The 25,325-nt window shown below is 38.8% G+C and overlaps 1 protein-coding gene across 3 annotated transcripts in view; it reads right to left on the bottom strand.

Moving 5' to 3' along the window:
• The window catches only part of HOOK3 (hook microtubule tethering protein 3), a 133,891-nt gene that overhangs the window by 64,294 nt on the left and 44,272 nt on the right, over nt 1–25,325 (bottom strand). For all 3 annotated transcript variants that reach the window (XM_074383815.1, XM_010330228.3, XM_074383814.1), the window contains exons 6-11: nt 19,993–20,060; nt 13,673–13,735; nt 12,013–12,096; nt 8,213–8,376; nt 6,007–6,147; nt 4,371–4,572 (exon numbers count right to left, since the gene is read on the bottom strand). In XM_074383815.1, the coding sequence (XP_074239916.1) occupies nt 4,371–4,572; nt 6,007–6,147; nt 8,213–8,376; nt 12,013–12,096; nt 13,673–13,735; nt 19,993–20,060 (722 nt within the window). The remainder of the gene's footprint in view (nt 1–4,370; nt 4,573–6,006; nt 6,148–8,212; nt 8,377–12,012; nt 12,097–13,672; nt 13,736–19,992; nt 20,061–25,325) is intronic.

A 25,325-nucleotide genomic window follows, 5' to 3' on the forward strand; every position in this document is an offset into this window, starting at 1 on the left:
GATTACACAAGTGAGCCGCCACACCTGGCCAATTTCTTTTTAATTCTAAATCTGATATCCCTTTATTAGTTCTGAAAAATGTTCAGCCATTTATTCCTTCAAATAATGTCTTTCTTCAATTTTGTTCTCTCCTCTGGAACTCTAATTAGATTATGTCTCATATTAAAATTTATATTCTATATATTTTAACATTATGTATAGTTTATCTGGCCTATATTTATTCTTTTTTTTTCTTTTTTCTGACTTGGAGTTTTGCTCTTGTTGCCCAGGCTGGAGTGCAGTGGCATGATCTTGGCTCACTGCAACCTTCACCTCCCAGATTAAAGCAATTCTCCTGCCTCAGCCTCCTAAGTAGCTGGCATTACAAGTGCATGCCACCACTCCCAGCTAATTTTTTGTATTTAGTAGAGATGAGGTTTCACCATGTTGGTCAGGCTGGTCTCTAACTCCTGACCTCAGGTGATCCACCTGCTTCAGCCTCCCAAAGTGCTGAAATTACGGGCATGAAACCCTATCTCTACTAAAAAGTAGCTGGGCATGGTAGCACATGCCTGTAGTTGCAGCTACTCAGGTAGCTGAAGCAGGAGAATCGCTTGAACATGGGAGGTGGAAGCTGCAGTGAGCCAAGATCGCACCACTGTACTCCAGCCTGGGAACAGAGGGAAACACTGTCTCAAAAACAACAACAACAACAACAACAACAACAAAAAACATATAGCAATATTAGTAACATTAATTGGCAAAACAAAACGTTCTGTATATAATCAACACGGAATGCTTTCCCACCATTATTGTTTTTTACTCCAAGTTGAATTGAAGGCCAGGTATGCTAATTAAAAAGATAAAAAGGATATGGAGTAGGAAGAATGGAGTAGGAAGAAAGAGAGAAATTAGGCTGGGTGCAGTGGCTCACACCTGCAATCCCAGCACTGTGGGAGGCTGAGGGAGGAGGATGTATTGAGCCCAGGTGTTTGAGACCAGCCTGGTCAACATGGCGAAACCCATCTCTACAAAAAATACAAAACTGGCCAGATGCAGTGGCTCATGCCTCTAATCCCAGAACTTTGGGAGGCCGAGGCTGGTGGATCATGAGGTCAGGAGTTCAAGACCAGCCTAGCCAATATGGTGAAACCCTGTCTCTACTAAAAATACAAAAATTAGCCAGGTGTGGTGGCACACATCTGTAGTCCCAGCTACTCAGGAGGCTGAGACAAGAGAATCACTTGAACCCGGGAGGTGGAGGTTGCTGTGAGCCAAGACTGCACCACTGCACTTCAGCCTGGGCTACAGAGCAAGACTCTGTCTCAAAAAAAAAAAAAAAATTAGCTGGGTGTGGTGACACACACTTGTGATCCTGGCTACCTGTGAGGCTGAGGTGGGAGAATCACTTAAGCCCGGGGAGACTGAGGCTGCAGTGGCCATGACCGCACCACTGCACTCTTGTCTAGGTGACAGAGTGAAACCCTGTCTTGGGGGGAAAAAAAAAGAAACAAACTGCTTTTATTTGTTTACTATATCCCTCTGAGAAGAGAAATCTACAGACATCATCAGAAGCAATATGAGAATTTGGCAAGGTTGCAGAATCAACATATAAAAGTTAATTTCATTCATATAAGTTAGCAATAAAGTAAAAATGGTATTTTTATCTAACTGCATTTGAAAAACAACCCAAAACACAAAGTACCTAAGAGTAAGAATAATGAAATATGCACAAAATCTTTAGAAGAACATTATAAAACTTAACTCAAAGAAATGGAAGACCATGGAAAGGTATCATGTTGAGACAGGAACAACTCTCCCCAAATTGATCAACAGAGTCAATGTAATTCCAATTCCCAAGAGTTTGGAGTTTAAAGGAAAAGCAAAGGGCTGAGAATAGACAATTCTGGAAAAGGACAAAGTATGAAAGTCTGCACTACCACCTATCAAAATTGCTAAAAATTACTAAAACATGAATGTGGTATTGGTGTAGGAACAGGTAAGTATACTAACGGAACAGAAGAAAGTGTCCAGAAATAAATCCATATGTGACATGGACACTTTAGATATACAAGGTAGAACTGCAGGTCATTGTGGAAGAATGGACTGTTAATTAATGGCAGTAGGTTGACTGGTTACCCACACAGACAAAGAGTATCAAAGGGACCCCTACCTCACACCCTACATAAAAATTAATTCCAGGTGGATTAAAGACCTAAATGTGCAAAACAAACTTTAAAGCTTTGTAAAGAAAATAGAGATTAGACTTATAGCCTTATTTAGGAAATAATTTCTTAAACAAAACATAAAAACTACAAATCATTTTTTAAAAGTACTTGAAGTTCATTACACTGAAATTATCAACTTCAAAAAAGTAAAAGGACAGGTCACAGAACCACAGAAGATTAAATAAAAATATGTGTAAGTGATAAAGAATATCTAGAACATATAAACAACCCTTAGAAATCAGTTAAAAAAAAAGATTCAATTTTTTAAATAGGTAAAAGATTAAAATAAGAAATTTACAAAAGAAATATAGTCAGTAAATATATTTGTAATCAGGGTAACACAAAGTATAATTAAAAGGAGACATTATTTTACACCCATCTAATTGGCAAATTTTACTTATTTCTTCTTTACTCAAGACAAAGTCTTGCATGTCCTGTGTTGCCAGTAAAGTTACATGTGGCACAAAAGCAAAGCTGGAGTGCAGTGGTGCAATCAGTTCACTGTAGCCTCTGAGGCCTAGGCCCAAGCGATCCTTCAACCTCAGCCTCCTGAGTAGCTGGGACCACAGGTTCATGCCACCATGCCTAGATAACTTAAAATTAGTTTTAGAGATCAGGTCTTGCTATGTTTCCCAGGTTGGTCTGGAACTCTTGGGCTCAAGTCATTCTCCTGCCTCAGCCTCCCAAAGTGTTGGAATTACAGGCATAAGACACTATGCCAGGCCAGCAAAATTTAAAGTTTGCCAATACTGTGTGTTGGTGATAACGTAGAGCGACAGGAATATAAACTGCTCGTTGGTAACACAATAACGTTAAGGAACAATCTGCTAATATCTAACTACATTGAAGATACTCTTAGAAATTCCATCAAGTTGTAAAACCTTCACACATGTATAGGAGAGGACCTGTACAATACTATTTATATGGCATTTCTTTTTTTTTTTTTTTTTGAGACAGAGTCTTGCTGTGTTGCCCAGGCTGGAGTGCAGTGGCACAATCCTGGCTCACTGCAACCTCTGCCTCCCAGGTTCAAGCAATTCTCTTGCCTCAGCCTCCCGAGTAGCTAGGACTACAGGTGCCTGCCACCATGCCCAGCTAATTTTTTGTATTTTTAGGAGAGATGGGGTTTCACCTTGTTTGCCAGGATGGTCTTGATCTCCTGACCTCGTGATTTGCCCACCTCGGTCTTCCAAAGTGCTGACATTACAGGCGTGAGCCACCGTGCCCAGCCAGCATTTCTTTTAACACAGAAAAAGAGCTAAAACATCCTGTATGTCTCTTAACAGGAAAATGGATAAATCTTGGTACAGAGACTCACTGGGATACTATACAGCAGGAGAAATGAATGTTATAAAGCTACACCTATTTTAATAAACAAATCTCACTGAGCAAAAGAAAGAAAATTACAGAAGAGTGCTTTCACTATATCGTTTATGTAAAGTTTTGGAACATGTCAAAATGCTAAAAATTCTTAGGGATAAATATATATATATATTTATGTATGTAGCAAAAGTGTAGAGGGACGAATGGGAATGAAAACTGCAGCATGGAGGCTGCCTGTAATGAGGAAGGGGAGAGCATGTTCTATTCAAGCATGAATATTTATTGAACTATGCTTTTACATTTATGTATTTCTTAAGTATTACATAATAAATTAATAAATAAAAATAAGTTAAAGCACCTGCTATAGAGGGTTTAAAGCCCTTTAAATATAGGATAAATATAAATAAATACAATAGGCTGGGCATGGTGGCTCACAGTGGCTCACGCCTGTAATCCTAGAACTCTGGAAGGCCAAAGTGGGTGGATCAATTGAGCTTGGGAGTTCGAGACCAGCCTGGGCAACACTGTGAAACACCGTCAATACCAAAATACAAAAAATTACCCAGGTGTGGCAGCATGCACCTGTAGACCCAGCTACTAGGGAGGCTGAGGCAGGAGAATTGCTTGAACCCAGGAGGTGGAGGTTGCAGTGAGCTGAGATCACGCCACTGCACTCCAAGCTGGGTGACAGAGTTAGACTCTGTCTTCTAAATGAATAAATACAATAAAGAAAAGGTAAAAAACAGAATGCCATGAAAACAAGTCAGTAATTTTTGTAAGCTACATGTTATAATGAAGAGCTTGCCTGAAACCATCATCAAGACGCTGTGTTTCTTTTACCTGTCTCTTGTAGGTTTCAAGTTGACTTCGCGCTGCGTTGGCCTTTCTTAACTCTTCCTCTAGACTGACAGTGTTCTGCATATACATGGTATTCTTTTCTTCTAAGAGTTTAACCTGCCGCCTTAAATCACCAAGATCTTCTAGCTTCTTTTTATAAGATTCTACTTGACCTTCTAGTTTAGACACTTTATCAGAAGAATGTCTAGAATTAGATGGGAAATTTAAAAATCAGAAATACATCCACACTTGTAAAGTTGTTTCAGTGTTAAAACAAGAGGGATAGCCAGGAAGGGGAAAGCAGAAAACACACATCTAATGAAATTATAAGACAAAAGTGACTCCAGGCTAATGCTCTGCACAGGTTAAAAAATATGACCTAAATTACAACTAAATGTGTAATGGAGAGTAATAATTTAAGAAAACCAAGCAGGAGAGGGAAGCCAGCAGAGTCACATGTGGCAAAAAAGAAAAGTAAGTTTTCCAGTGTCCAAATAATTTGGCAATTATCAGTGACCACCAGAATGGCAGGTTCAGTGGGGCAGTGCAGGCAGACAGTGGGGTTGAGGGGAGAATATAAATGTTACCTTATGTTATCTAAGTTTGGTTCTGGAGGGAAGGAGAGAAATAACTCCCTCTCTTTTTAAGAGTAAAGAGACCTAAATGTGCGTGTACACATGTACAAAGGAGAGAGATCCAAAAGGCAAAAGAAATGAGGACTGATGTAACACAGTCCCTGCGTAGGCAAGAAGGGTGGAGGTCCAGAGCACTGAAGAAGGAATTAGCCCTGAACAGGGGGAGGAATAACAGGTTTGCACTCTCTAAGCAAAAAAGGAAGGATGGCAGGAATGCAGGGAAGTTTAGTGGTACAGGAGACAAAAGACATGGAGAGTTCGGCAGTTCATGGCCTCTTTCTTCCCTGCTACAGGAGACAGACATCTATTGAGACTAAGGCATGGGAGGTGTGCAGGGAAAGCAGCCAGGGGAGTAGAATCCTGAAGAATCATAATAGTTGTGAGTGAGACAATAAGCAGGAGGAGGGCAGGCCATTGGGAAGAACCCTGCTCAGAAGGAAGCCACCAATTGGCAGTAGCACAAAACTATCAATTATGCATTTCCCTTGTTTTTCTCGGTATTTAAAGAGCAAAAGTGGAAAAGTGTAGATGGTTGAGATAATCAACAGATATGAGATTCCACAAGGAGAGAAGTGAAAAAATGAGGTGGCAGGGAGTGAGGCACCTCATGAGAGAACTGAAGGGATGACAACAAGGCCCAGCAAGAAAATAAGGCCTTGCGGGCATGGTGGAAGAACAGCTCCAGAGCTGTACAAGTAAGAAGAGATGGTCAGAATTTCTGTTTTACAAACATGTATGCATCACTTAATTGCCAGACACTGTTGCAAGTGTTCACAAATATAAATTCACTCAACTCCTTATATAAACCTGAGGTAGGCATGTGTATTGTTTCCATTTTGCAGATGAGAAAATGATCATAGAGAGGTTGCATAAATAGACCCGGGATCTCAGACTGAGTAGCCTGGCTCTTAATCTTGCTAGATGCTCAGAAACCCTAGAGTTTTTAACACCAGAGCCGAACTATGCTGGGCAGTGAAGGTAGAGGTGAAGGTGAGGCTGTTTACCTCAGCACGTCGATCTCATCTTTCAGAGACTGAGCTTCATCTGCCAAAGTGGTCAGTTCATCATTCTGTTGCCGAAGTTCAGAGATCTCCTTTTCTAACTCTTCACAACGTATTCGATAATCATCTTTGGCTGCTTCTAGTCTGTAACCGATACAAAATAGACCAAGAAAGCACTATTTAGTGCTTCCTCATCCTCCTTAGAACAGTAAAAGAAAAATATAAAGTATGAGAATAAAGCCTTCTTGAATATGTCTCCCACGTTTGTGGCCATAAGCTGCCTTCTCTAGTCTTAACTGTCATAAAAACGGACTCCACTATCCCAAGGATTGGGAACAGTGACAAATGGATACTTATTTCCCTACCAGAAAGCAAGACAGCAGGCAATATTTTTTTCAAAATACTGCGGATATAATTTATCTAAAGTTTTTTATAAATTATAAAATTAACATATATGGCCCAGCACAGTAGCTTACAGTAATAAACCCATTTCGTTAATATAAACAAATACTCTTTAAGAAAGATAACTATTTTCTAAAACAAAAAAGCGTGAAGAGTGGTACTGTTTTACATTTTTGTGATTCTATTATCTGTTTTAATAGAAGACAGCTGGGTTCTCATATTTGTTTCTACATTCATCTGTTGATGACATGTTGTTTTTGGCTGAAGTATATGAAGAAAATCCAGCCCTGCAGACACAGAGATGGAAAAGAGAGGGTCTTGCAGATTCCCCAAAATGGTTTCAGAGGACCTCAAGGGACCTCAACCATTCTTTGAACTGCTGATATGAACCACAGGGAATGGACTGTTGCTAAGGAGCCTAAGAAAAGTTTCGTACTTTTTCCTGTTAAGAAGAAAGAAAAAAAAAAATCCAGAAACATTTCACTGAGAAATAACAAGGACAGTAGGTATGTTACCATACTCAGTTATTCACTAAAGTAAAAAACTAAATGATGTTTTTAATTTCTCTTACTGCTTTAACACTAGAAATCTATGGCTAGGTAAGAAACAAGTCATGATATACTTTTTTAGTATATCATGTAACTGTAACAAAGTATTTTCACCATATTCTTAAGTTTTTCAATTTTGTGCTTCTGTCTTATCTTGCAGGACACATTTTCTCTTTTCTTCTTTTCCTTTCACCACCCGAAGGCCAAAGGGCCCTTCTTCCTTCCTTTTGGCCTTTTTTTCCCCACAGAAGATATCTGGAATATTGTTCCTTTAAATTCTTGCCTATCCTTTTAAATCAGCTCACCCCTTTAAACAAGTCTATCTCTATAAACACACACACACACACACACACACACACACACACACACACAGAGAGAGAGAGAGAGACGTATACAAAGTTCTATTAATCTGTAAATGCATCTGTCTTTTAAAAATACCTGCCTGCAACTTTTCATGACATCTGGCCCCTCCCAAAGATGTGCTTACTTTAAAATCCCTAATATGTGGTTTTTTATGGTTTGCTCTGACCATTACTTTTCAAAAAAAAAAGTCATTTCAGATTTTCAGTGAAATTTAATCTTTCCGGTGATCATGCCAACTCGCCTTCATGCCCCTTTATGAATGTTCTTCCTCTGTCTTTCTTGAATGTTTACTCAGTCGCCTTTGTTTCCCTGTCGGGTGCAGGGCTGGTGTCTGATTTCTTTCTCCCGCTCTCAGTTATTCTGCAGTTGGGGCATTCTGTCTTCAAGTAATAATGAGGGTGGTGCTCTGATAGAACATTTCCCAGATGTGCAGTAGTTTTGTGTTGTATGAGGAGATTCTGCAAAGATGTTTATTATGCAACCTCACTGGTCTGCAGTTTCCCGGAAGTCCTAACACTATATTCTTTTTTTTTTTTTTTTTTTTTTTAGACAGAGTCTTGCTCTATTGCCCAGGCTGGGGTGCACTGGCACAATCCTGACTCACTGCAATATCCACACCCCTGGTTCAAGCAATTCTGGTGTCTCAGCCTCCCAAGTAGCTGGGATTATAGGCACCTGCCTTCACGCCTGGCTAATTTTCATATTTTTTGTAGAGATGGAGTTTCGTCATGTTAGCCAGGCTGGTTTAGAATCCCTGACCTCAGGTGATTTGCCTGCCTCAGCCTCCCAAAGGGCTGGGATTACAGGTGTGAGCCACTATGCCCAGCAAATATATACTTAACTTTAAATGACAGCTAACAAATTTTTAAAAATCATTTTAATGAGTTGCCTTTTACCTGAATGTTTCTTCTTGTAGCTGTTCTAATTGAGTCTGGAGCTGCAAATGCCTTCTTCCTGCTGGACTGTTAGGATCTTCTATAGAATCTGATTGATTGAGTCTTTCCATTAATACCTGATTCTCTGCCAACAAACTACTTTTCTCTTCCTGCAATGCTGCAACCTGTTGGAATACAGGACAATGGCAGTTATTTCCTCCAATTACACTGGCATCAAGCTCAATCACTTGTGGATTATTATTACCATTATAAATTAAAGCCTATTTTTAAAGAAGTACAATAAATCTCCACTTAACATATTTATGTCATTTTGGAATACTGCACTTGCAGAACAAGATGTAAGAGGAACAATTCATTCATTTCATACTCGAAAAAATGACTCAGAGAAATATAGAGATGGCTAATAAGCACACAAATAATCATTAGTTATCAAGAAAATGCAAATTAAAATCACAATATTATATAACTACATTCCCACTAGAATAAATAAAATTAAAAAGACTGTACCAAGTGTTGGCAAAGAAACTTCTGGTGAGAATACAAAATGTTTCAAACACTTTGGAAAATAGTTTAGCAGTTTCTTAAAGAATTAAACATGCAACTACCACATGACTGATTTAGCCATCCTACTCCTAGCTGTTTACTCAAGAGAAATAAAAGTATATGCCCATACAAAGACTTAGGAAGAATGTTTATAGCAGCTTCATTTGTAATAGAGAAAAACTGGAAACCACCCAAACGTTTGCCAACAAATGGATAAATGATTTGCAGTATATCCATATAGGTTGAAGATCCCAAATCCAAAAATCCAAACTCAGAAATGCTTCAAAATCTGAATGTTTCTGGGCACCCACATGACACTCAATAGAAATGCTCATCAGAGTTGTTTTAGCTTTTGGATTTGTGGATTTAGGACGTTCAACCACTAAGTATATAATGCGAATATCCCCAAATCCAAAAATATCCCCAATTTCAGATATGGAATACTCAACCTGTATTAAAGAATACTACTCAGAGATTAAAAATTTAATGATTTACAGCTACAACATAGATGATCTCAAAATAATGTAAGGAGTCAGACAAAAAAAGTCAATATATATGGCAGAACTCCTTTTTACACACAGACAAAAAGAATCAAATTTCAAAAACATAAACTGGCCGGGCGCGGTGGTTCAAGCCTGTAATCCCAGCACTTTGGGAGGCCGAGGCGGGTGGATCACGAGGTCGAGAGATCGAGACCATCCTGGTCAACATGGTGAAATCCCATCTCTACTAAAAATACAAAAATTAGCCGGGTGCATTGGCACACAACTATAGTCCCGTGACTCGGAAGGCTGAGGCGCAAGAATCACTTGAACCCAGGAGGCGGAGGCTGCAGTGAGCTGAGATTGCACCACTGCACTCCTGCCTGGCGACAGAGCAAGATCGTCTCAAAAAAAAAAAAAAAAAAATCAGTGAACAGCATAGGTCACAGGAAGCTCTGCATTCCCAGGCTTTACTTTAGGGCTTATCCACGAGAAGCTGGCTTTTATCTAGGGAACCCAGAAAGGCCAAAACAAAAAGGACCTTAAGCTGTAATACTATACTCACTCTAACATCTTTTTTTTTTTTGAGATGGAGCCTCAGTCTGTCTCCCAGGCTGGAGTGCAGTGGCGCCTTAGCTCACTGCAACCTCCACCTCCTGGATTCAAGTGATTTTCCTGCCTCAGCCTCCCAGGTAGCTGGGATTACAGGCGCCGGCCACTATGCCTAGCTAATTTTTGTATTTTTAGTAGAGATGGGGTTTCATTATGTTAGTCTGGCTGGTCTTGAACCCCTGATCTCAGGTGATCTGCCCACCTCGGCCTCCCAAAGTACTGGGCTTGCTTAGAGATGTGAGCCACCGTGCCCAGTCACTCACTCTAACCTCTCTATACTTGCCTTTGTCTAATCTCTTTATAAAAGAACGCTCTAAGGCTGGGTGTGGTGGCTCACGCCTGCAATCCTAGCACTTTGGGAAGCCAAAGTGGGTGGATCACCTGAGGTCAGAAGTTTGACTAAACTAAAAGTACCGTCTCTACTAAAAGTATCAAGTTAGTACAGCATTGTGGCGCATGCCTGTAATCCCAGCTACTCAGGAAGCTGAGGCAGAAGAATCCCTTTAACCGAGAGATGGAAGTTGCAGTGAGCCAAGATTGCTCCATTGCACTTTAGCCTGGGCAACAAGAACGAAACTCTGTCTCAAAAAAAAAAGAAAGAAAGAAAGAAAGAAAAAGAAAAGAACCCACTAATTTGGACCCTGGCTATAGGTCAGTCTCTTTGTAGTGGGTGACACAAATGAAGGGTTTAACTATTCTATATAATACTTTTGGTCATGGCCTCACTTCAGTGTACCACCATACCTATAGTCTCTCTGGGGCTCTACTACAGCAGCTCCTTCCACTACCCAGAGGTGTCCCTGGCCACTACATTCTTTGCTCCTTTCAGTCATCCAGCATTTTTCTAACTGCCTTCTGGCTTTGGAGGTGGATGAAGACTGATGGTGTGCTGAAGCTGGCTGTGAAACCACTAATATCCTGAAATCAGCCACTGTAAGAGTATTTATACCACTGAAATTTGCAAACACTATAAATCAGGGCTTTAAAGAATCTCCCTCACACCTCCAGGGAGCCAGTTTACTAGTACACCAAAAAACGTCATCTATGCTGACATCCCTTCTCTGTCTCTTCTTTCTTTGTGGGGGTTTAGACCATTTCAAGTCATTTATTAAAAATTTAACAGAGTCGGAAAGGAAAGAAAGCAAAGACCTTTGCTCAGTCTGCCATCTTTAACCAGAAACCCATTTTTCTTTTTTTGGAGACAGGGTCTCTGACACTCAGGCTGCAGTGCAGCAGCATGATCTCCGCTCAATGCAACCTCCACCTCCTGGGTTCAAGTGATTCTCCTGCCTCAGCCTTCCAAGTAGCTGGGATTACAGGCGCCTGCCACCACGCCCAGCTAATTTTTGTACTTTTAGTAGAAATGGGGTTTCACCATGTTGGCCAGGCTGGTCTCGAAATCCTGATCTCAAGTGACCAGCCCACCTCAGCCTCCCAAAGTGCTGAGATTATAGGTGTGAGTCACTGCACCCCACCTTTTTTTCCCTAAGAAAGGGTTGCATTATAGTTAAGATGCACTGCCAGGCGAGGTGGCTCACATCTGTAATCCCAGCACTTTGGGAGGCCATGGCGGGAAGATCAGAAGATCAGGAGTTCAAGACCAGGCATGGCAGCAGGCATCTGTAATCCCAGCTACTTGGGAGGCTGACTCAGGAGAAATCACTTGAACCAAGAGGCAGAGGTTGCAGTGAGCCCAGATCGCGCCATTCCACTCCAGCCTGGGTGACGCAGCGAGACTGTCTCAAAAAAATAAAATTAAGGCCAGGTGTGGTTGCTCACGCCTATAATCCCAGCACTTTGGGAGGCCAAAGCGGGTGGATCACCTGCAGTCAGGCATTCAAGATGAGCATGGCGAACATGGCGAAAACCCTGCCTCTACTAAAAATACAAAAATTAGCCAGGTGTGGTGGCATGCACTTGTAATCCCAGTTACTCAAAAGGCTAAGTCAAGAGAAACGCTTGAATCTGGGAGGGGGAGGTTGCAGTAAGCCGAGATTGTGCCACTGCACTTCAGCCTTGGAGACAAGAGGGAGACTCTGTCTCTAAATAAATAAATAAATCATAAAATTTTTAAAAGATGTACTATACGGCAGTACACAGTACATTTAGTGGTACTTACAGTGGCACATTTCAAAGAGCTAGTGCACAGAACAAATCTCTTACCTGCATATCCAATTCATGGCATCTTTGAGCAATTTCTTCCTTTGCTGACAAAGCTTCATTTAGTTCCTCTGTAGTTTTCTTCAGCTGGTTAGAAACAAAGAGATAAACATTTCAATATGTAGTGGTAGCAATTAATAATTCATATGTTCAACACAGAATTAAAACATTTCCCCCCTTTCTTTCCTGAAGAGAAAAGGATGCAGGGGGAAATGAAGAATCCTGTGCAAGAGTACAAAGACAGCACTTTTAACTTAAATTAATTTCTTTTACTCTAAGTCTTGTAGTTTCTGTCATTTGATTTTGGCTCATTCTGTGTATCAAGTTTTCTTATGCATCCTCTTTGATCTAGACTACTTGGTTCTTGTAAGGTTGATTCCTTAATAACTGAGAAGTTTTTCCATCATAAAATATGTAAGTGCTAGAGGAACCGGGGTTTTAATTGTTAAAATATGCAGCTAGAACATTTTAATACAAATGTTTTAGTCACATTAAAACCTTATTCTGGGGTAAGGGGAAGGAGAGCATTAGAACAAATACCTAATGTGTGCAGGGCTTAAAACTAAAGCGTGGGTTAAAACTGCAATGTGTCCAAAGGTTTTCCTGAAAAACATTTAGAAACCAGGCCGGGCGCGGTGGCTCAAGCCTGTAATCCCAGCACTTTGGGAGGCCGAGGCGGGTGGATCACGAGGTCGAGAGATCAAGACCATCCCGGTCAACACGGTGAAACCCCGTCTCTACTAAAAATACAAAAAATTAGCTGGGCATGGTGGCGCATGCCTGTAATCCCAGCTACTCAGGAGGCTGAGGCAGGAGAATTGCCTGAACCCAGGAGGCGGAGGTTGCGGTGAGCCGAGATCGCGCCATTGCACTCCAGCCTGGGTAACAAGAGCGAAACTCCGTCTCAAAAAAAAAAAAAACAACATTTAGAAACCATGGGGAAAAAGTAAAAGAAGACAAACAAGGATTTCTATTCCTGTATTGCAAAAGATGTCCAAAATAGCTTGAACACAGAATCTGACAGTGTAATTAACACTTCATTAAGAAGCGATATTTAGAAGTACAAAGTAACTTTTCTGTTAAAATCACAGAAATACACTGCAGGATTCCTTTAAAAATATAGTTTAATTATTCATTACTTCACAGAAATGAGGGGTGGAATTGAGAAAACATCTTCAACTGACAAAAGGAAATAAAAGTAAGTATCTTTTACATTATATATAAATCATAAAAATAAATTTATGTCATTTTCCAGGAATTCGATGTATATTTCATTTTCCTAGCTGACATGAATTTATTCTTATAATTCATATAATCATAAGTTATAACATCTATTGTGTTAAATGTGGCATATTATCACTAACAGAAAAATAAAAATTAATGACTAGAAAACAGCAGTCACAATAAACTTAAAAAATTAACCTATCTGAAAGTACGTTATGCAATGGCACTTTAATTGAAAATGTATTTTATTATAAATTATAAACAATTATAAATGTGTAAATTTCATTAGTAAAATAGCTTATGTTCTTAAAAATTTAGGTAAAATATAAAGAATTATATCAATGTAATTCAAAAGCAATTTTAATCCATTCTTCTCATTAACATCTGAAGCATATCCTTTTCAACTTTTCATGAATAAAAACAAGATAAAATTATATACCTGGCGATCAAGGTCAACATAGGCATCATTTCCAGCAGAGACAGGAGATTCTTTACTCATCAGCTGAAATTAAGATTTAAATGATTATAACTATGCGGCAAAAAAAACATTCTACATAAAATACTTAATACAAGAAAATGAACACCCAGCCACTAGAGAATTATAAAAATTAAAATGAAAACACACATGTAAAACACTTTCCATTAAAGCTTTTGTGTCTGGAACTTATTTTGTCCTCACTCCAGTCTAATTTAAAATTAGAGGGCTATCAGCACCATAAGACAGGGTGAGAGAAAAAAAAGGAAATAACATAATAAATTAAGTCTAAATTCTGATGCTGATTTTCACTGCAAGCCTAGCAATAAGAATCTAGCATCACTTATTCTCATCAAAAAAACGACAAATCTTTAAAGTTAAAATGTGGCTACATACTTAAAAATAGTGACTTCTCAGTAAAAATAGCAACGCTATTTCTAAAGAATAAATGAAGACATCAATAATTAGCCAAAATTATTGGCTACTGTTTAATGATAACACACACACACTAACTCCCTAACTTTTATGGTGCAAAGAAAGAAGATCCAGAGATTTTCTGGATCTCCGGGGAGAAGGGAACAGAATTCTGGTGATGACAACTGTCAGGGAGAGACTCAAATGGCCCCCATCTTCTATTGTTTCCTTCTTATATCTGTTTTAAGAACAAAAGGGAGAGGGGCAGTCAGTAATGTGGGGATGTATAGCTGGGTGTAGTGGTACATGCCTCTATTTCCAGCTACTTGGGAGGCTGGGGTGGGAGGAATGCTTGAGACTAGGAATTGGAGGCTACACTGAACTGTGATCACACCTGTGTAAGAGCCACTGCACTCTAGTCTGGGTAATTTAACAAGACCACATCTCTTAAAAGAAAAAGAGACATAGGGATATACTGTTGAGATCTTGTGATTCCACCAACAGCTCTCAATAAAAATCTAGGTATCCTATTCTGAGCACAACCATCTCTCTCATCCTAGGCCTCTCATTAAATGTTATCTGTTCCTCAACATCAGTAAGACTTCTGGGCCCCATCCCTCTGTACTTTCTGCTTGTCTTTCAGTCTTAGCCCATCATTGTTTTACTTTCTTCCTCACTTAGCTCAGACTTGATAGTGAACACTGTTGATTCTGCCTGCCTAAAGTTTACTCCTGTTTCTTCTGCTAATATTATCTACCCTTGGGAACTGTCCCCTCTACTTTAGATTCCTAGGTGCATCATTTGTTTATCCAATTATTTTCTCTAGATTTCATGTCCTTCTATGACTTTTGTCAATATCCTCAACTCTCCTCTTACCTCATTTATTTATTTATTTATTTATTTATTTATTTGGAGACAGAGTTTCGCTCGTTACCCAGGCTGGAGTGCAATGGCGCGATCTCGGCTCACCACAACCTCCGCCTCCTGGGCTCAAGCAATTCTCCTGCCTCAGGCTCCTGAGTAGCTGGGATTACAGGCATGCGCCACCATGCCCAGCTAATTTTTTGTATTTTTAGTAGAGACAGGGTTTCACCATGTTGACCAGATGGTCTCGATCTCTCGACCTCGTGATCCACCCGCCTCGGCCTCCCAAAGTGCTGGGATTACAGGCTTGAGCCACCGCGCCCGGCCCTCATTTATTTTTTACCGGCAAAATCTCAATCCAAGATTAATCCAACTGCAACTACTTACATGCTACCTATACCCTGACTGCTAAGTCATCCCATGGTGTAGATGAGAAATTGGTTCTAAGACTCAGGCATATAACATGCACACACACTCAAGTCCCACAGGCAGCCCTGAAGAACCTGCTTATGTGAAATGCTGCCCCCTGTACATGTGGGTTTCACATTCTGCAAAGAATGTATATTCCATCTGTGTTTGGCTGAAAAAAACTACATAAAAGTAGACCTGTGCAATCTAAACCTGCAGAAAAGTAGATCTGTGTTTTTTTATGGGGCAAGTCTACTGAGGGTAAAAAAATTTTACAAACCACAAAACTGGTATCACCAACAGTAAGTTTCCAATCTCAACGGAACCTTCAATGCTGCTCAAAAAGTATAGCTGTTAGGCCAAATGCAGTGGCTCACATCTGTAATCCCAACACTTTGGGAAGCCGAGGCTGGTGGATCACGAGTCAGGAGTTTGAGACCAGTCTGGCCAATATGGTGAAACCCTGTCTCTACTAAAAATACAAAAATTAGCTGGGCCTTGTGACGCACACCTGTAGTCCCAACTGTTTGGGAGGCTGAGGCAGGAGAATCGTTTGAACCCAGGAGGCAGAGGTTGCAGTGAGCCGAGATCACACCACTGCACTCCAGCCTGGGCAACAGAACAAGACTCTGTCTCAAAAAAAAAAAAATTGCTATTTTCCCCAGCCAGCAGCTTCATTTTCATCAGAGATTATTCCACACTGTTCTTGTTTCTCGAACCTCATCTACATTCATCATCAGACTATCTTGCCTCCAGATAAGAATTTCCCACATCCTAACCTACAAACTTAGTGACAGGCATGCCCACCCCTTCCTTTCTTCATTTCTGTTACAACACAAGGCCTCTTCTTCTCATCCAAGGCTAATCCCCCACTGTGCTTTCAGCTTTGTCTCTTCCAGCATCTCCTATGAGACTTAATACTTTGTGAGGCAAGAGACCATGTCTATCCTTCTCATGGTTGTATCCCTAGTGCTGACTATAGTGCCTGGTACATACTGGGTACTCAATAAGTATATGATAAATGAATAAAATGAATATGTAAATAAGAGACATTAACCAATTTTAAAAATCTAATTGGGATTCTATTTTATATACAACTTTATATCTTATTCTGGTCATTTGACATTTAAAATTTTTTCCTTCTGTCCTAAGATACCCTTTTATACTTTTTAATCAACTATATGTTATTCCATCATATGGACATACCACAATTTAAACACTAGCTTACCAATGGATAGACACTATTTTCACATTTCTGTTAACATGAAATAGTTTGATAAACATTGTTGTGTCCAGTCTTGGTCTGAGTTTTTAGATAATTCCTTGGGATAAATTCATAGAAAGTCATGTGGTCACAGATTTAATTTTAAAAACATTCCTGGTTATAGATACAACACCTGTCATTATAGAAAAATTTAAAAATATAGAAAAAGGTAAAGAAAATTCAGCTATTTGGAGAGTTAACATTAAGTTTGTTTTCCCTCACCTTAATTTTTAACAGATATGGGATCATTTTGTTCATGTGCTTTGTTATCTACCTTTTTAAACCTAATATGAGCTTTCCCTTACAACATTAAATATTTTTCAAAGATATGCTTCAATGCCTATGTAATATGCCAGTATACTGTTATACCATAATTTATTTATCCATTGCCCTACTGCTGGGTAGTTATTTCTAATGCTTCAGTACTAGGAAACAATATCAAAGCATACTATATTGAGAAGATACAGCACAATGGTTACAGGTATGGGCTCTGGATTCGGACTGCTTAGACATGAGTACTACCTCTGTCACTACATCCTGCGTAAACCTGAGCAAGTTACTCAAACTCTGTTTTAGTTTCCTTTTATAAAATGAAGACAATAATTATACCTCACAGGATTGTAGTGAATTTTCCTCTTTACTGTGATAAATATACCTAACAAAATTTGCCATTTTAACCATTTTAAGTATAAATTTGGAGGCATTAATGGCAAGTGTACTGAATTTTAAATGAGCTAACAAATGGAAATTGCTTAGTCACAGCCCGATGTAGCACACAGTAGATGCTAGATAAATGCTTCTTACAACTATTATTATGTATCTTTGTATTTTACATTTTTTTAAAGGATAAATTCCTAAAAGTAGAATTACAGGATCAACTACAATAAGGCAGAATGGTTGGCGGTTCTCTTATTCTTTTCCCTGATCTTGCTCAGTAACAGAATCCTAAAATTTTTATTGGGTCCATACTATCTAGAATAAGGACCCCATTTCCCAAACTCCCCCATGTGACTAGGTGGGTAATACCTGGCTAACAGGAGTGAGAATTCCTGCAAATTTACTTGCAGGAGGTGGATAACCCTTGCCTCAATCCTTTCTGCTGGGTGGAAATACAAATGTGAAAGCCAGCACTGAACCACTAGCTGGGAATCATGTATTAAGAATGGCACAGCAGAAAGATAAAGGAAAGCTAAGTTCCTGATGACTATAGAGGCTCCACAACCCAGGACCACTGGAGAGCCAATTAAACGCTTATCTTGCTTGTGTAACTGATGTTTTGGTATTTTAACATGACCAAAGCTAATCTTATGTAATTTAAAAAGGGGTAAAATTTTTAAAAGATGTACCAGTTTTCATGCCTGCCGTCAGTGCTGACTGCTAAGCCAACAAACTCTTTAAAAGTTTTGCTGGATAATAAAGAATTTCCCTAGAGATAAGAGTTGTCTTTGCTATTCATAGTGGGCCCCTAGATAGTTCAAGCTGAAGAGATGACTCCAGATGGGAGCTGGCCACTTCAGAAAGTCCAATCATGTGATTATAAGGTTGGCGCTTTGTTATCGACCTGACCTGTGGGAAACAAAGGAGGCTGAAAATTGATTTGGACATCATGGTACCTGACTCAATCAACCATACCCATGTAATGAAACCCCAATAAAGATTCTGGATATAAAAGCTCAGATGAGCTTCTCTGGTTGGCAATACCCTGCATACTGCTTCCATGGGGTGGGGACAAAAGAAACTGCATTTGGGACCTTCCCCGACCTTACCCTATGCATTTTTTGGTTTAACAGAAACTTAACAATTAAGAGGCCGGGCGCGGTGGCTCAAACCTGTAATCCCAGCACTTTGGGAGGCCGAGACGGGTGGATCACAAGGTCAAGAGATCGAGACCATCCTGGTCAACATGGTGAAACCCCGTCTCTACTAAAAATACAAAAAAAATCAACTGGGCATGGTGGTGCGTGCCTGTAATCCCAGCTACTCAGGAGGCTGAGGCAGGAGAATTGCCTGAACCCAGGAGGCGGAGGTTGCGGTGAGCCGAGATCGCGCCATTGCACTCCAGCCTGGGTAACGAGAGCGAAACTCCGTCTCAAAAAAAAAAAAAAAAAAATTAAGAAACACCTTTAATTTGATTTGTATCTATTTGCTATAATAAAGCTGTTATCACTCCTGACTTGTGTGAGTTGTTCTAGTAAATTACAGAAGGTGCGGGGATAGTGGGAATCCTTGAATTTGTAGGCAGTTGGTCAGATGACAGGGTGGCCTGGAGACCCTTGAGCCTGGAGCTGGCCTCTGAACTATGGGCAGTCCTGTGGAGAGTGATGCCTTTAAATCTGTGAAGTTTAGCCCAACGTTGGGTAGTTGGTGTGAGAAGTCATTGCGAAAAGAGGTTTTAGGCACAACTTCACCTGAATTTGTATTTAATTAAATATTTTTCATGTTTGTCTTTTGTATTTTTCTATGTTAGGTGCATAATTCATGTCCTGCATACACTTTTCTATTTCTCTTAAGAGTTTCTTCCACTGCTTTTATGATTAAAACATTCTCACATCCTAAACTTGACCAGCTATTAGTCTTTATTTCATTTTTACTATTACAGTTTTATGGTTTTTTTTTTTTTTTTAATGGAGTTTCACTCTGTCACCCAGGGTGGAGTACAGTGGCACTATCTTGGCTCACTGCAACCTCCGCCTCCCAGGTTCAAACAATTCTCTTGCCTCAGCCTCCCGATTAGCTGGGACTACAGGCGTGTGCTACCATGCTCAGCTAGTTTTTTATATTTTTAGTAGAGATAGCGTTTCACCATGTTAGCCAGGATGGTCTTGATCTCCTGACCTCGTGATCCACCTGCCTCAGCCTCCCAAAGTGCTGGGATTACAGGCGTGAGCCACCGTGCCTGGCCTATGTTTTACATTTCAAACATAAATATTCATCTAGAAATTGCTTTGGGCATGGTGGAGGTAAAGATCCATTTTCTGCCAAACAGGAAAGCACCAGTTCAGTGTGAGGAAGACTGCTGGTTTAAGATAGATATTATTTATTATTAGCTTTAGCAATTAGTCTGCTATTACTATTTCATTAAGGGCACTTTAAAAAATTAGGAATAGTTATATCTATACCTGCAAAATAAATGTTTAAGATTTAAATAAAACTGAAAAATTTAAATGAGAATAATTTTTTAGAATAAAAACAAGAAAGTTTTATCATAAATTTGCAAAGTAAAAACTTTAAAAATGAGCATGAGAATCTCTTAAGATTTTCTACTTTATATTATTTATACTCATGTTCACTCCTTTAATTTTTCATAAACTGTAAGCATGAAGGTCCAACATACCTCCTGAATGGCTGTCATGACAACATGTTGAACAGATTCCTCCATCATCATAATGGCTTGGATGTACTCTGAAAACAAGAACAATCTGGAATGTCACCGTTTAAGTTAAAGATGGTCAAGGGAGTCAAAGCTCATACTTCATAAATTCTTGTAAGTTGTTTCCCTGTGTTTTGATTCCTCCTAGGAATCCCTCATACACAATTAAATATATTGCCATTGATGAAGTCCAAAAATCACACTATTAAAGATCTTTTTTTTCTTGTCACCATTCCTTCTAAAGTTGAGGCTATAGCTATAGTCACAGAATGGAATATCGGTATGAGTATGTGCTAATGTAAAATGATGAAATGATAAAGCCTGAAGCCAGGATGGAAAAAACTCCATATTACTTTTTTCTAAAATCTAAAAACTATCTTTCATATTACTCTTTGCTACAGAAAAAAAAAAAAAAACCCTTTAAACTCTGTGCTTTATTCTTATGTGACATCAAAGTGCTGCATTGTGTTTTATTTCTGCCTTAATATTTACTACTACAGAAAACAAAACAAGAAAAGGAAGCTGAGAGCTGCTTAGGACAAAGAATTGAGATAAATTTAAGATACAAATTGAAACCACAGTTAAACAAATATTGTATAATCCTGGGCTTTAAAATAATTACTGGCTGGTCTAAGGGTAGTGAGTTAATACAATTGACTGTTCAGTTACAGACAGAACTCCTTGTTCTACTACTCCCCCCTTCTCACAAAGGCACTTGACTAATCAAAAACAAAAATAAATGATCCACACCTCCAATAAGCTAAAGCAGCAACTGCATCAATCTCATCCTCCACTGCCAAAAAAATAGAAAGATCTCTTTGTTATCAGTAATTACAAAGTTGAAAATAATTTCCTGTCTTCTAAAAAAGCCTTGGAAGTAGTTTCCATTTCTGAATCCAACAATGGATTACAAAAAAGTGGCATTAATGATAAAAAGCCAATAGCCCAGGTGGATTCCAACACATGTGTTAAATATGTTGCAATAAGAAACACGTAAGGGAGGCTGAGGTGGGTGGGTTACTTCAGGTCAGGAGTTCAGAACCAGCCTGGCCAATATGGTATAACCCCATCTCTATTAGAAATTCAAAAATTAGCCAGGTGTTGTGGTGGGCACCTGTAATACCAGCTACTGGGTGGCTGAGACAGGAGAAATGCTTGAATCTGGGAGGCAGAGGTTGCAATGAGCCAAGATCGCGCCACTGCACTCCAGCCTGGGCGACAAGAGTGAAACTCCATCTCAAAAAAAGAAAGAAAGAAAAATGTAAAAGAGCAATTAGGAAATTTTAGGCTACCTCTCCAATCCCACACATATCCAAACAACATGCACACAAAAAAAATCTCACTCCTTGAGGTAATATATGAAGGGGTCTTATCATGAAACTGTCAAAGTCCTCTTTTGATAAGAGATTCATGTATTTGGAATGACAACTGTAACCCTCTGTCCAACAGAGAATTTAAAATAAATGAGGTATTTTTACAATACTAGTGAATTATGACTTCTGATTAATGCGAAAGCTTTAGTTTATCAAAAACATGTTTTTAAGGAAGTATTGTTGTAAGGCTACTTGTACCCAATCAATTGTTAGGTTATTAGTACAAACAATCGTAAGATAACTAAATCATAGGGACTGTTCTTAGGCCAACAATAGGAATATATCATAACTTAATCACTGTTTAGACAAAAAAGAATTCTTTAGTCTGAGCTCAATTTTTCGATTTATTTTCTTAATGAGAATCACCCTATGAGTGTTGGAATACAGAAAAGGAACTTTTAGATGTTCTGTTCAGAAGTATGGAACACAGAATTCAAAGGCTGTGGAGAAACCAGCAGAGATAGGATGACTAAATAGCTCTCAAAGTAAGACTATGAACATGGAAGAAAAGAAGCAGTAGCACTAATAATGGGAAAGAGAATTAATGACAGCCTATCGAAAGTGAAGGAAGTAAGAGTGGACTCGAGGGGCAAGGGGTTAGTAGGTGTGAGAGGGGAAGCGTTAGTTAAGAAGCGGTGTTGCCACGTCAAGGCCCTTCCCCGCGAACACCGTAAAATGCTAAATGATAAAATGATGATGAGAGCTACATTACTGCACAGTTTTTTAAATAAAAAAAATTATAAGTCTTTAAAAGTACAAAATACAAATGATATGCTATCATTGGGTGTGTGTCTATGAGGCAATGCTGGAGGATGAGGTGTGCTATGTGAGGGAGCTTATCCTGAATCCTTCACTGTCTAAAATTCACAGCACAGTTTATCACAAGGAGTATAAAGTTTAAATGTGGAAGAAACATGAGTTTTCGTCCTTGTCTAGCCTCTCACAACTAGAAATTATTGGGCAAGTCACATAACACTTAAGAGTCTCAGCTTCCAAGTCTGTAAAAACCATGTTTTGGTACCAGACAGAAGGGAAATAATAAATATTATTAGTGTGTCTTCTACCACTACTCTTTGTTTTTTCAAATTTAACACCATTTTATTTGCCCCAATTTGAGAAGTAATATAGCCAATACAAATGTGCACTGAGTCAACATCCCTAGCAGATGTTCCTCACATCTTCTTATTAGGAAACACATTTAAACACAAGCTCCTTTTTATCTCCGTAGTGATCTCTTTGTGCTTTATGGAGCACGAAGTGTGTGTGTGCGCACACACGCATGCGCGTGCACACACACACACACACACACAATTTTCATACATGACAACCAGCTTTTACATCCTTATTCTGCAGACAAGGACACAAGCAAAATATCTCATTATAAGTGAGTCAAGTAGTAAACGGCAGAACTGCTTTGTGAGTGTTATATTATATGTCATAAATATGCAGTAACAGCTAATGTTTAACCACTCAGACACTCATGTACTTGATCTTAGCACTCTACTGTGTTCCTGAGAGATGTCCTAAATCTAGACAAATGAGATGTTCAAATTCTGTTCAGTAAGTTTCCATCATTTATACAATATTGGAGGGAAACTCAATCTAGGTGTTTCCACAGAACATTTGGTCTGAGTGAGAACTTCAATAAATATTATAACTGACTATCTTCTTTGCCATAGGAATATGGATATAAGTAACATCTTTGTCTTTTCCTAGTCGTTCTGTATTAAACCTATCTAACTGACTCTCAATAGCTATGTACTTCCAAAGACCCCTTCATATTAAGGAGAATCCCAGAAATCAATGAATTTTCTAAAAGGATACCTAAGAACTTATTATCTGATATCAATGAACTTCAATTAAATAATTTCTCATCTACCTTGAAATCAAACATCTATTTAGAGATTTAATGTCTCTCAAATCTTACATATACCAACCTCCTAATCTTCGACAGAAAACTTCTTAAGACACCTCAAGGAATATATACAGATCACAAATGCAGAAAATTCCATATTTAATTCTTGAGCTAAACTGAATAAGCAAACTAAAATTTCCAATAAGAAAATGGTGGCCAAGCACAGTGGCTCATGCTTGTAATCCCAGCACTTTGGGAGGTAGAGGCAGGCATTTCATGAGGTCAGGAGTTTGAGACCAGACTGACCAACATGGGGAAACCCCGTCTCTACTAAAAATACAAAAAGTAGCCACATGTGGTGGCACGCACCTGTAATTCCAGCTACTCAGGAGGCTGAGGCAGGAGAATCGCTTGAACCCAGGAGGCAGAGGTTGCAGTGAGCTGAGATCGTGCCACTGCACTCCAGCCTGGGTGACAGAGCAAGAATCTATCTTGAAAAGAAAAGAAAAGGAAAAGAAAAGAAAAAAAAGAAAAGAAAAGAAAAGAGAAAAGAAAAGAAAGAACATGGTATGATAAAATAATAGGAATGGGGCTAGAAAGAAATATATTGTTTAAAAAATACTGAATCGAAGACCAATAAAATTAGCCATAGCTTCAAAAAAATAATGCTATTATTAAACTTATCACATAACACCAAAAAGTACAAACAACAAGTTAATACAAATCCATTTTGCACTACAAGGAGTGGAGGGTGAGGAAACAAGAATAAAATCTTTGGGCTTAAAAAAAAACCCATCTTCTTCAAGATAAGTAGTAGTAATATACTGTGCTGTCGTCATTTATAATAGCCCCTATGTCCTGCCTAATTTTCCTTCATCCCTTTCTCACTATACTCCAATTAGAGTGTAGTGGGTTTTTTAATTCCTCAGAGATAACCTAGGTCTTTCCTACATTTGGTTTCTACTATTTACATTACTTTTAACCCACTGTCCTCCATATCTTTGCTTAAATAACTTCCCTGACCTCAAAACCTGGCTGACCCGCTTTACGGTGTAGCTGCAGAGCACTCACCTCTGCACCCAGCATACAGGTATCTGTGGCATTATTTAATGTCCTTCTACTCAAGTTCCTTGAGGGCAGGCACTTGTCTGTTCTGTCTAACACTATATTCCTAGCCCCTAATGTAATGTATAAATTCAACAAATATTTGTGAAATAAATTGAATACAGAAGAGAAAATGAATTTAAGGTAAAATTTATCTACTTTACTGTATGATAAATTTGAATGGCAGTTTTTAGAAACAAATAATTTCTATGCAAATGAGTAGGTGTTAACAGACAAAACAAAAAAAGTGCTATTTAAGATTAGAGAAGCATTTTGGAAGAACTAAAAAAAAGATATTAATTATCTATATATCAAAGTCTTCGAGTAACTTCAACAAAGTGCAAATCTGTCAACCTGGATTTGCTGAACATATAAAAGTACATTTAACTAACAAAATCTGTAAATTAAAAGTTAACTTACTGAGAATAGCCTTCTCTAATTCTACATTAGTGGTTTTACTAATTTATATTCCATATATTCATAAAATAAACATAAATCATTAAACACCACCTTATGACATTTAACAAATTGTGGCTACTTGAAAGTTCACAAAAGCATACAATAGAAAATTAAACTAAAATGTTTAAAAATATTACATATAGACCAAGGTGGTGGCTCACGTCTATAATTCCAGCACTTTAGGAGGCTGAGATGGGTGGATCACTTGAGGTCCGGAGTTCAAGATTAGCCTGGCCAAAATGATGAAACCCTGTCTCTACTAAAAATACAAAAAATTCAGCCAGGCATGGTGGTGCATGGCTGTAATCCCAGCTACTTGGGAGGCTGAGGCAGGAGAATCATTTGAAACCGGGAGGGAGAGGTTGCAGTGAGCTGAGATCATGACACTGTACTCCAACCTGGGCAACAAAGCAAGATTCTGTCTCGAAAAAATAAAATAAAATTCTATATGTAAAATTTATAATAGTTTCTAGTAGTAACTAACATTTTGTGAACCCCTACAATGT

The sequence above is a fragment of the Saimiri boliviensis genome, chromosome 13 (genome assembly GCF_048565385.1).
Source record: "Saimiri boliviensis isolate mSaiBol1 chromosome 13, mSaiBol1.pri, whole genome shotgun sequence".
Taxonomy (NCBI): domain Eukaryota; kingdom Metazoa; phylum Chordata; class Mammalia; order Primates; family Cebidae; genus Saimiri; species Saimiri boliviensis.